Below are 13061 nucleotides of genomic sequence, written 5' to 3'. Positions count from 1 at the left end.
TTGAAAGGGAAAAAAAAAAGGGGGAGACTTGGGAAATAAAAAACTACCTTCAAAGAAAACAAAATGGGAACAATTGTGATGTTCTGACCTTAATAAAATATGAAGGTTGAGAGTACACGATCTAGATGCCCATCACCTGTTTATGATGCATATGGATATGTATATATTTTTAACTGATTTTTCTATATCAATGTGCACATTTGTACTAAGAATATCTTTTAAGGATTATAGTTCTTTTTCAAAATTCCTCAAGGAATTTCCATGTGAATGGAAGCGTAAGTTTCAGCATGATAAATAGCTCTTGAAAAAAAGAAAACTGGGAAAACCTTAGAGAAACCTGCTAAACAATATTTCCTGGACTTTGGGATTTCATATACTAATAAAATTTCTGTCATTTAAAAAAGCAGGATGAATATGTGCTTATAATAAGGGACAGGGCTTTAAAACCGGAGAAAAGCCTTCATGAAAAACTCACTACATTGCCCTTTTTAGTATCCTGTTAGCATTCAGGGTTTAAAAAAAAAAAGAGAGAGAAAGTGACACCCTGGCCAAATAGCAATCCCTGAGCCAAATATTTAAAATATAAACTATAGAGCAGACCAAAACTGTCAGTTAGAAATCAAGCACATTTTGCCTCCTTTCTAAAAAATGCATATGGAGAGCAGATGTAGCTCAGTGGTTGAGTGCCTGCTTCTCAGGTATGAGGTCCTGATTTCAATCCCCAGTACCTCCTAAAAAAAAAAAAAAAAGAATGCATATAAAATTTCACTTGGTGAACCCTACAACTCTCGGTGGTACTATCTGGTATATTATTAAAATTGCATCCCAGTATCGTTTTTATTGTGCAAATTAGTTAACTATGAAGCTCAAATAGCTGCACTGTTGCCCTGAAAATGTAGACTAGAAACCAAAAGAATGGACATTACTCTCTTCAATCCTGCGACAAAATTTGGGGAACACCAAAATAGAAGTTTTATAAATTTATACATTTTATAAATAGACTACCCCCCCCCAATGGAACTTGACAAAAATTTGCTATTTAGTCTTATAGCTACAAAGGGACATAAAATCAATGTCCTAACAGCTGGCTCTGACCATGGACATTAAATGGTATGCTGTGGGTTTCAATGAAGATATTGGGTTTCAATATACTGTGATGTTTCATTTAATGACAGTTAAGGCTTTGGAAGAATGCTTTATGAAAACAAAGTCTGTGCAGGAATTGACCACTCCTGGCTTTGCTGGTACCTAATAACCCAAACTATTTAGGCAGCTGAAGAGTATTTAAATCTTGGGAGAGGGTGTAAACTACAAAGTAAACTTTAATCCACGTTTAGTGGCAATGCTCCAAAATGTGTTCATCAATTGAATGAATGTACCACACTAATGAAGGATGTTGTTAATGTGGGAAAATGTGGGAAGCGTAGGGACTGGTACATAGGGAATTCCTATATTTTTTATATAACATGTATATAATCTAAGTATCTTAAAAAATAGTAATAGGTGTAATATGGTGGCACTTCTGGGACACTGGAATTGTCCTGAATGATGTTGCAGTGACAGATACTGGCCATTATATATCTTGTCATAACTTACAAAAATATGTGGGAGAGTGTTTAAACCAAAATGTAAACTATAATCTATGCTTAGTGGCAGGGCTCCAAAATGTGTTCATCAATTGCAACAAATGTACCACACTAATGAAGGATGTTGTTAATGTTGGAAAGTATGGGAGGGGTAGGTATCTTGATGACATCCTTTCTGGTACTAATTGCTTGGACAATTAGAGGATTTAGGAAAGAATGTATATATTGCTCAGATTTCAATTCTTTCACACTTCACCCAACCCTAAGTGTAAATAAACTGAGAAAAAGGCTTCCTTGGTTTCAATTATTTACCCTTATATGGCAAGCTACGGCAATAACTGCTAACCTAGGAGACTGATTTGACTGTTCTAGTTACCTAAACGCCTAGTGCATTTTTTAGTTATGGGAAGTAAAAAGACACTAAATATATAACATACTGCTTCCACCAAGCACATTTTTCTGCAAGAAATGCACAGTATTCAATATGGTAACTATATATTAATAAATGTTCTCTATGGTTCATTGAATGTTATCTCCACACCCTGCCCTAAGCTATTTTATACTTGCTAGGATACACTGGTACCAATCTGGACATTCCCCTGGTATTTTTCTTACCTAAAAGAGTTGCTTGGTGGTTAATGTGTTTACATATTTCTTGTTTGCTGTGCTTCCAAGCATTAAAGTGCAAACTTATTTCACTATACAAACAAGAATCAAAAGTGCCAAAAGGTGATTATAGTCATGAATTGAACCTGACGTGTAATATTTGCCTAAAACTCAGTTTCACCTTTTCTTCTTCCTCAATATTATGCACTGGCTTTTAAGGAGGGGTGCACACTGCAGACTACTTGGAATGTACCTTGCAGGACTTTTCCATTAACGATATGTAATGCAACCGGTAATGATGCAACCAGCCGCAGCCTCCTTCTATCACTATGCTCCTTTGGAAATTATATGCAGTATTCTGCCTCCAGAAATTCCATAAGTAATTTCCTATGTAAGAATTTTTCTAAGGTGTGAAATTGTGTTTATTAACCTGGATAGTCATCTGCAACCCACACCCCCCCAAAACCTCACATGTAACTGATTCAAGCACAGGGAATCTTGGGAGTGGTTAGGGTAAGCTCATTTTAAACAGTGTTTTATACCCAAGATTTGGTTTCTAACATCTAATTAGAAAATACCCAGAGAACTGAGAAGCAAGTCTTCCTTTTTTTGCTTTAAGAAATTGATGTGCACGCCTGGCTGTCCATCTGGAATCTGAGCAAACCAATGGTCACTGTTGAAGTTTTTCAAGAGAAATCAAGGGACAGAGATGACATGACATCTGTTAGCATATTCCTCTCCAACACAATATGAATTGTCACCAGGCACATACAGAAACTACTGAGTATTTCAGAATTGAAAGGGGCCTTGCCTTATAGAACAAAAAGTCTAGGTCTCCTTGTAGGTAAAGCAGAAGAGAGGTTAGATTAGTGACAAAACCAGGAGAATCCGGTCACCATGAAGGCGAGTTCCCTATTTGATTTCACACTGCTGCTGTCTCATTGCCCCTCTTCTCCCCCCCACCCCCCCTCCACCCCAGCACTCGAGCCCCCTTTCCTGGCCCTACCACAAGTATACTATGGAAAAGGGATAGAATAAAATGACCATTGGTGGCTCCACAGTTTGCTTATATCTGGCTTGTTGTTTTACATCTTCTCATTCTTTTCTCCCCAGCCTTCAAAATCAATTCCACTTTATTGTCTTTTAGGGTGTTTTATTAAAAGTACGTTCTTTTTAAATAAACTAATTGCACCCACATTTTTATGGAGTGAATATCCATAGACATAGTAAGCTTTCAGCTTAACCTCCTCCAAGGAAATGTATTGATATTGAGCCAGTGCTTTTTTTAACACAGAAAATGGTCATAAAAAGTTGAGGACCCACTTACATTTTCTATCTAAATATATCCAACAGAAGGCCCAACACAGTCCTCCATTCTCTCCTGGAATAGCTAACAGGAGGGAGGGGGAGACCAAGTAAAAGAAAGCCAGCAGTCTTCATTACTTCATTTAATTGTTTAACTTTATTACTGTTGCACCATTTATACAATTACATATAATTTCAATGCATCCATTGTACATTTTTTTGTGTTTTTTTTTTATTTGTATTTTCCATTTTCCAATGAGTGGTATGTTGGTGTCTGTGACACAGAATGGAAGAGAAACTGGAACTGCAATGAACGCAGACTTTTTTTTTTTTTTTCATTTCCACTGACCAATAAACAGAACTACAGGTGCACCCAACCACGGACATGCATTAACTCGTCATGAGAAATCTAGGTAGGCTAAGTAGGATGAGAGAATGTTTGTTACTCCCAAAAATATCTGGAGAGGGAGGATGGAGGATCGGCATTGAGATACATGTGGACAAGCTAAGTGGGCTCTGCCTGAAACGTGGCATTCATCCACAAACATTAAAAAAATATCAAAATAAGAAAGGCTGTAAATGAAAAAGAAGACACAGAAAATACTGCTTTCATAAAGATCTGATTGCCTTGGCACAGGCCCTGTGGGCAGACTCAAACACATCGCTCCCAACCCCCATCGTAGAAGAAAAGCTATTGGGACCTTAGCGGTGGAGGGCACGTACAGCAGTTCGGGTACAGAAGGTGGACTGTACTTTCAGACATTTATCATTAAAATCCAGGACTTATTGGTAAAGTTGACTGAAGGTCTATTAGATATTTCCCCACAAAAATACTATTTGGATTCTCCCCACCCCCTCCCTCCCTTGATGGGACAACATCCTTTTTATTTTTCCCTTGGGCAATACATATCATTACTTCCAATTTGAAACAAGTTAGTATAGCAGAGAGAGAGAGAGAGAGAGAGAATGAAAGAGAGAATCTGGTTGTTGTTTTTTTAACGTGGTATTATTTTTTCCCATAGGCTGTCCTTGTTACTCTTTCACTGCTACGGTTTGATCCAAATTAGCTGCTGGGGCCTCAGGAGGTTTAACCTCATCCGCTGGGGCTGCAGGGGCCTGGGCCTTAGGTGTAGAACTAGGTGCTTCCGTGGCTGCTGGGGTCTCCTTGGAAGCTGGGGCAGCCTCAGCGCTGCCGGGTTTTGAGTCTGAAGCTGGGGCCCCGTCGCTTTTCGTCTCCTGGGCGGCCGGAGCTGCGGGAGCCTCAGTCTTTTTGGGTTCCCCTTCCTCCTTGCTCTTGTCATCCGCTTTGGTGGGCGCTGTGGTTTCCACCGTGGCGTCGGCGCCCGCCTCCGAGGCTGTCGGGGCATCGCCGCCCGCGGCAGGCGCGGAGGCCGCCACCGGCTCTTGCTCTGTATCCTTCGGGGGTTCGGGCTTGGCCTCGGCTGCTCCCTCCACCTTCTCCGGCTCTGCCTTTGGAGCTTCTTCCTTGGCCGCCGCTGTGTCTTTGTCCCCTTCCTTTTCTTCAGTCTTGGTGGCGGCGTCCTGGGCGTCCTTCTCGGGCTTCTCCTCGCTCTCCTTCACCGCCGTGGTCTCCGCCGCGTCCTGGGTCTCATTCTCCTTCGGGGTCCCCTCCTCTTCCGTCCCTGTGCCTTCGGCCTTCTTGTCTTTGTCCTTGGCTTTCTCGTCATTCACGTTGTAACCCTTCTTCTTCTTGCTCAGCTTGCCTCCCATCTTGGAGTTCTGTGACAGAAACACAAAAAACACAACAAAAAGGAGTTACTTGTGGTGTCTGGTAACAAAAGGAGGCTTCAGTTTACAGAGTAAAGGGCGCAGTTACAGAGCTCTAATCAGAGCCAGAGAAGAAACAGTGATTAGGGGCTAAGCCTGTCAACCGTAAAGAGAGGTGGGGCAGTATTTGTTTCTTATCTAATTCAAACACCAAGGACTGAACATTCATATACAAAATGGTCGTGGCAGCCATTTTACATCTATAGTAGAGCTTAGGTGGTAGAAGTAGCTTTATCATTTTAAACTTTTCCAGAGGAACTGCACAGCTGTGATAAAGCACTAATCACAATTTTCTAGAAAATAATCTCAAATACAAACTCTTTAAACTGTTATTCACATACGCGTCTATATAAGCAAACACGTCCTCAAAGACCAATGTCAAGGATTCAGCCTATCTTGTTATCACACAGGACGGGTTAAAGGAAAACTATCACCCAAGTCATGAAAAGTATATTGTTGTATTTGATTTGCTTTCATTGCATTTAAAGCTATTTTTGGCATTAAAAAGAAGTTCCAAAGTAATATACAATTGTTCTTCATTATCAATTTTCCTCTTAGAATTATAGTTATATATCCAAGTTCAATGGCCATTAACAGCCCTTTTCACACAAAGTAAAGCATGACACTTTTTAAATTCTAGCTTATGAACCTTTCATTTTATTTGAATCCTGAGTTTTTGTACTCTGGTATGAAAGCATAATTTCAAGGCGGTCCAGAACTGCTGCCAGAGCTAAACAGGCATAGTTTGTTTTTAGTTCAAGTGCATTTTTACGGCATCATATATGGGTGAGAATGCACTGAAAAGTTCTTTTGAGGAACACTGGTCAGTCATCCTGGACAGGGCATGACCCTTCAACCTTTAGTCCCCCAAATAAGAAACATTGTCCTGTGCCCCAATAGTAGTGATAAAGTCCAGGTGACACTCCTTGGGTTCTTTCCCTGGTCAGGACAGAATTGCATAGCACTCCTCCACCTGGCATTTTTTTTTTTTTAATATTGGGAAAAGAAAATTTGCTGTGATTCATTACACTTCTTGGAGTTATGATTCATGATAGTGAAATAGCTACATTTATCTTATTTAAATATTGGGTGTTGGTAGGAGAGCACTAGTCTAATTTGATTCAAAATTTGTCTCACAACTCTAAATGCAAATTTCCTTTCTGGAATGTCTTGAATAGTTGGAGGGAGAAAAAAGCAATATACTTAAAAATGACTAAAATATTCTTCCTATTCTCGAGGAAGGTCTTTAATACTTTATCTAAGAAGGAGTTCTTTCATGTCTTTAAAAAAAAGTAGCTCTTGGTCATAATCCATTTCAGACATCCAACAGGTTCTATTTGAATGAATTTTTTGGTGATTTCTTCCTCAGAAATGGAAACAAATATATATGTACAAATATAATAAATATAGTTTTATCTCATAAGCAGTTGGAAAGCAGTAAGTGAAAAATAAAGAAAATAAGTTGGACCAGTATTTTAAATTGCAGTTTGTAAGTCTTTGAAATTTTAACTGATGGGTGTGAATGAATGTTCTATATCGAATATAATTCCAGCTCTGCTATTTCAAGATACATTTTGGTATATCAACAAGCTTGCTATCAAGATCTTCTCTTAATTCTCTAATAGAAACCCATCCACAAACTAGAAATTACAGAATATGAAACAAAGTGTAAATGTACCATCTATTGTGAACATAACATAGTAATACTGTGTTATGGTTTACACAGCATGAAATTCTACATATCTTTTCCCAGAGGCTTAACATCATTGGTGTCTACAAACCTAAAAATCTAAGTTACTAAAACTGGTTTTCTAAAATGCAGTTAAGACCACATGTTCTTCTTTGTTTCCCAGCTGTGGTTAGTATCCAGGCAGGAAGTGAACATAATAATAATCTCTGAGTAAGAAAATTTGTCTTAATTACTGTTTGGTTTTCAAACTTAAAGTTACTAACCATTCCTGCTTTGTAGTAATTTACCTGTGTTAGTTATGGTGAGACATGAGAGGGAAGTTTACAGAATCAGTTAAACTCTGCCAAGGAAGGTAGTCTGGTTATTTCCCAAGAAGATATGGATAAAGATGTTGCCAGACACAAAGATAAACAATAATTACAATTTAATATCTATTGTTTATTAGGTGCCAGGCGCAATCCTAAACACATTACATAAATCATTTTATTTAATCTTCACAACAGCACTATGAGGTAGTATACCATTAGCACTTTCTTTTTACTGACAAAGAAATTCCAACTAGCTGAATTCATGGAACACGTACTATGAGCAAAAATCCAACAAATGTGGGCCAGGCAAGAAGGCACCATTTAGGAAATCAGATGGACTTGCACTAAGCAGCAGATACCTGGGGCAGGGTTCTCCGCCGAGGAATGTTACCTGCCCTGAGTTACAGGTTGGCGCAGCCTGGGGCGATTTGGAGCTCAAGATAGTGACAGTATAAGGAAGAAAGTCAGTCCTTCGGGTACTCTCTGACCCTAAACTGTTGCTCTTCCTATTTGCCAGTAGCTTTGAATCACAGATCCCTAAGAAAAGAAGAGAGACGAGCAAAAATTTTAGCTATTTCTCTAACTTCGATTACTTCCAATTTTGAAGGAAACCATTCGTGTAGACCCTTGAAGTTGAATCTGCTAAGTTAAAGGATAAAATTAAACAAACAAACAAACAAAATACAGCCAACAGTACTCCATCCTGTAAGTCACTGACACCTAATCCTAAACTGGAGTGGCCAAGGACCAAGATTGCCTTTGCATCTCTTCCCATTTAGGAGTGGGTAGTCATGCCATGACACAGCAAGAAAACCCAACCAATCCTGACTGTGCTCTGTGTTTATACAATAGCTGAACACCAAAGGCGGCCGCTCGGTTATGACGCCTCAAAGGAAAGAAAGGAAACTCAGAGCTGGGCCTCAAAATTAGGAGAAAATTCTTTGTCACAGGGACTAAAACTAACACTAACACTTATTATGGCTTGAAAATAGCATAGAAAAGAACCAACAGTGTACAGCACCAGAGGCAGGAACTAGAGTATGTTTAATCCGGAAAACATTGAACAAATTATCGCAAGGAGTTTTGGTAGCATGGTAGACTCATGAGATGTCAAGAATCCCAATTCCCCAGCACACATGGACTGAATCCTCAGGCAAGTCACTTAACCTCACTGTACCTTCCTTTATTTCCTATAAAATAAGAAATGTCAAACTTGGGAGAATTTTATGTGAGGCATCAGCATGACATTTGATATTTTGAGGGTCTGCAATAAACCTTAGTCCCTCTCCTTGTTTAATTTTTCAAGGCTTAGATGATGCTGTGTTTGTAAACCCTAAAATAATAATAATAGAACATAAAGTCCCCCAGCCCCACAAGTTCTAGCATCAGGCATTGTATGCACCATAATTAAAAGAATATCTAAGACATAACCTTTTTTAGAATGTCATCAAAAAGATTTTTGGTGTGTGTGCTCCCAAGCAGGCTTCTGCTGACTCTATAGGTAGAAGAGGAGAAATCTGTACAATGATCTGTTGTCCCTGTATTGCTGAAATTAAAATTAGTCTACGTCTCTGATCTGAATGTTTTATGTACTAAAGAGTGTCAAGACGTAACAAGCCTTTATATATATATAATATATACATATATAATAGAGAGAGAGAGAGAGACTATTACACCAAGGAATTATTTTCCAGATAAAAATAAAAATTCTAGCCTAGTCATCAAATCTGCTTCCCCCTATCCTGGACTAGTATTGGAGAGATCGCAGAAGCTGTTTTATTTCCTCTTTACCTCTTCACCAGTTTGTCCAAAGAGACTCCATTTCAGTCAATAGGATAGAGAAAAAAACAATTCTTTAGGTAAAACTCAATTAACTGCTTCAAATTGTATGTGAAAGGTAAAAAAACAAAACAAAATGAAACAACAACAAAACGCCTTGACCTATGCTTTCCTTCTACTTGTAAGCTAAATATATATTGCTTATGAGGGAAGGTAATATTGTCAAATTCCTCCTTTTTTCTTTTCTTGTTCTTTTTTGCCACTTTCCACAGGTGAAATTTTTCCCTTTGTAAAATATCAAATAGTTTAATGTTCCGTAATAAATGTACTAAAGTTCTGCTTTTTGGAGACTAGAGGAGAGAGGAAAGAGTCTTTTTCTAGCACTTTCAGTTGGTCAGGGCAACCCGAGTGGGAAATGAGAGAAATAGGGGAGGCAGTGGAGTGTTAGAGGGTGGGGCCGTGGTGTTGTGTCTGTGTGTGTGTGATAGGTAGATGGGGTTCATTTATTTATTTTATTTATTTATTCTTTATTAGAGAAGCTGTGGCTTTACAGAGCAATCATGCATAAAATAAAGGATTCCGGCATACCATCCCACCACTAACACCTTTGCAGTGGTGTAGACCATGTGTTACAACTGATGATAGCACATTTTTATCACTGTAAGTATTAATTAATGTCCATGGTTCAACTTCAGGTTCACCATGTAATGGAGTTCCAAGGATTTAAAAAAAATTTTATTCTGTTAGACCCATGGAGTTTGTTAATCACACGAGCATGTACCCTCTTGGGCAGTTCCAACAAATAGCATACACCACCTCCTGAGACCCATTTCACAGGGTGCTGTTGACCAAAACCACACAGTCATTCATGCACACACAGCTCTTCTTTGTCTACTGGCAGCAAATTAATTCTTCCTAACAAATGGAAGTGTGTATTTATGAACTTTTATGATTTCTAAAGCTATGTTTCTCTAACTTTTTCATACCTAGGAAAGCACATACATAAAAGAGCAACTTCCTAGCCAGGAAATGTATGTAGGGGAAAGATTTTCGTGTCCTCAGAAATAAGTGCATAAAGGATAAAATGGCCCAAAGATTGGGAATTAATGATTCCTTCAAAACAAATTTGAGAAGAATTCTGATGAGGCTTGGGACTGACAAGTATTTCCTTTCTTACAGAGAAAATCCTGTATACAAACTGATGTTCAACTTTACAAGGAAATAAAAATATGATCCTACAATATTGCAACAATAGCAAACATTTTAAAATTTGACTTACTATTTAACTTTACATAAAATTTTCTTTGCGTGATTAAGGACAAGAAATAGTTAGAAATGTATGTTGCGATCAAGATACTCTGTAATAGGCAGAAATGATCTCCTCGACACAGTTCTTTTAATTCTTCATCCTTTAGCACCAGAAAGTCAATCTGGGACCGTGGAAGAAACTGCTGAAGCCTTCACATCATCCAGGTCACGTTTATGTCATACTCACAATCGTAAAACACACAGGCCCAAATCAATCTTTCTACAAGCTGAATTACCCTGGAATTTCATCGAACAATCACAATTCTCCAAAACTGTAACAGGACTTCGTTGCAGACATGATCAATTCATCCAGGCTTTAACTATCTGCGTGGAAATATTCTTACCTTAGAATAAACCAATCTCTCAACACAACCTACTGGAATAAAAATTCAGTCGTTTCAATGTGAGACAATAAAGGTGAGCAGATGATAATATGCCAATTTTGGGGGAAATTAAATAAATTCTAAAATCTTTTGTTCAAGACTTGTGTCAAAAACAAGTCACCAAAAAATAAAATAAAAACCCTAAAAAAAATTTTTTTTAATCAATCAATCAAAGGGATTGGACCATGTTATCTTTAAAGTTTATTCTCATTCTTAAAATAAATAAATCTGTGAATGCTCAATAAGCAAAATGCTATGTGTGAGAAAATGTGATATAATCCATAAAGGTTTATACTTCTGCTAAATTTTTACCATAAAGCCTTACATCACCTTACACCCTGAAGATTAAACTGACAACCAGCTGCTTTATTGCTCCAATTGGATGTTTTTATATGTGATTTCCACATATGCGAAGCTCGTTAAAAATTAGAAATAAAAATTTATAGAACAGATATCCAAGTATTCATTTTAAAAGTTTGTTTTAATGTGTTTAATTACATTTAGGAAATGTTTTCAGAATAGTGTATCTGCTTTATAGGTTATGAGTTGGAATGGGATTCTACACTTGAGAACTTGGATGAAGTCATGACTGTTGGAGAAAATTAGGTTTCATTAGCTTCATTCACCTACAGCTGTTTAACCATTATGTGGTTTTAGAAGACCCCTTTACCTACTTAAAAACTACACATATCAAACCTTTTATTTCAAAATCATTTCAAACTTACAGGCCAGTTGCAAAAATAATATGAAAGCCATACAGAGAACTCTACCCAGGTTCTCAGATTCACCAACTTTTAACATTTTGCCACATTTGCCATCAGTCTACGTCTACCTATCCATCAATCTATTTACCTAATCACTGAACAACATTTGAGAGTAGACTGCATATATCATGCTCCTTGAACACTTAATATTTAGATGCATATTCACTTATCCTTTACCTACTTTTGATGGGTCATCTACCAACTCTAGGTGGTCCTATCCAGCAAGATTTACCCTATGCTCAAAGTCCTTGAGCCAGGATCCTTCCTAAAAATAACTACATACTGTTCATCTTTTCCTTTGATATAATGCTAAGCATTACCACCCTAGGAATATTCTTAAACTACCTCTTCAAATATAATTTATGTCAATCTAAGGAAGACCAATCACAATTCTTGCAAACTCACAGGATATTCTGCTTTGTGCTGTGTAGAAATGCTGAGAAAAACTAAGTGGGAAAAGTTCTTAGACCCAAATTTCTAGATCCATCCACCTAGTACTCTAAAAAAATTAAAAAAAAAAAAAAAAAGCCAGGAACTTCTAACAAATAGAAAGATGGCCACACCATTTAAATATATAAATTCATTATTTAGTTATCTAAGACTAAAATTCTATTGCCTATCTATCAAATCCACTTATAAAAGGTAAACTCATCCAAGTGAAGAAATTATTTTTTTGCCACCGTCATCTCCGCCAGGATTGGTTGATATTGTGAACAGTGTTCAAAAATCCTGCAAGAGCACATGCTTGATGTAAATGAACAGCTTGTCTTTTTTCTAAAGCAAGACTGTTCCTGTTTCACAGAATACTGATACTACAAGCCTAGCCATGTGTGTCCTCCCTACATAGTTTATTTTGTCTGCTAGAAATCTGCTTTCACTCACTTGCTACTGGAGAGGCACCTCAACTAAGTAAGCTAGATTCACTTCTGCCTCTCAAATTCTTGGTCATAGAATCCTTTGCCCCCAAGAACTGACAAAAGAAACAGCTGCAGGTCAATTTTATGTACACCTAGGTTAATCTTCTCAGACAAAAAGAAATCCTGAATTTTATGAAGAAACTGGATTAAGTTCTTTAGACAAGATAAATGTTGCTATTGACCAGGACCACAAAATATAGTCTAAAAGTTGCCAAAGTTGAAGGATTTAACTATTGACTCAACCCCTTTTCCTTCCCTCAATTTCAAATCTGAGGGTCTTAATATGTGAACACTTTTATTCCCAATCAGTTATACCATTTTGAGAGAAGTTATTTTGTGCTGAACCCAGAAATAAGGAGAATTTCTTCTAAGGGAAAAAAAATTAATTTGTTAATAAAGGCCCATTCTGTCTTGTGGATTCTCTTGTATGTGTTCGGAATCTGATTAAATAGTCTCAACTAAGAAATCAGTCCTGAATTGCCTTTTTTTTTCCTAACACAAAACAAAGGTATAGCTCTGTGGTGGTTTGAATTCTGCGTACCCCAGAAAAACATGTTCTTAAATCTCATCCATTCCTGTGGGTGTAAACCCACTGTAAGTAAGGGTTTTTGGTGAGGCTACTTCAGT

At 37.7% G+C, this 13061-nt stretch overlaps 1 protein-coding gene across 3 annotated transcripts in view; it reads right to left on the bottom strand.

Annotated features, from left to right (window-relative positions):
* Window positions 1-3635: 3635 nt before the first annotated feature.
* The window catches only part of BASP1 (brain abundant membrane attached signal protein 1), an 80127-nt gene continuing 70701 nt past the window's right edge, over window positions 3636-13061 (bottom strand). For all 3 annotated transcript variants that reach the window (XM_058307235.2, XM_004453915.5, XM_058307242.1), the window contains exon 2: window positions 3636-5237. In XM_058307235.2, coding sequence (XP_058163218.1) covers window positions 4530-5237 — 708 coding nt within the window. In that variant the 3' untranslated portion in view covers window positions 3636-4529. The remainder of the gene's footprint in view (window positions 5238-13061) is intronic.

The sequence above is a fragment of the Dasypus novemcinctus genome, chromosome 2 (assembly GCF_030445035.2).
Source record: "Dasypus novemcinctus isolate mDasNov1 chromosome 2, mDasNov1.1.hap2, whole genome shotgun sequence".
Classification (NCBI taxonomy): Eukaryota; Metazoa; Chordata; class Mammalia; order Cingulata; family Dasypodidae; genus Dasypus; species Dasypus novemcinctus.
Note: the sequence above shows the minus strand (reverse complement) of the source record. Positions and strands in the feature narration are given on the sequence as shown.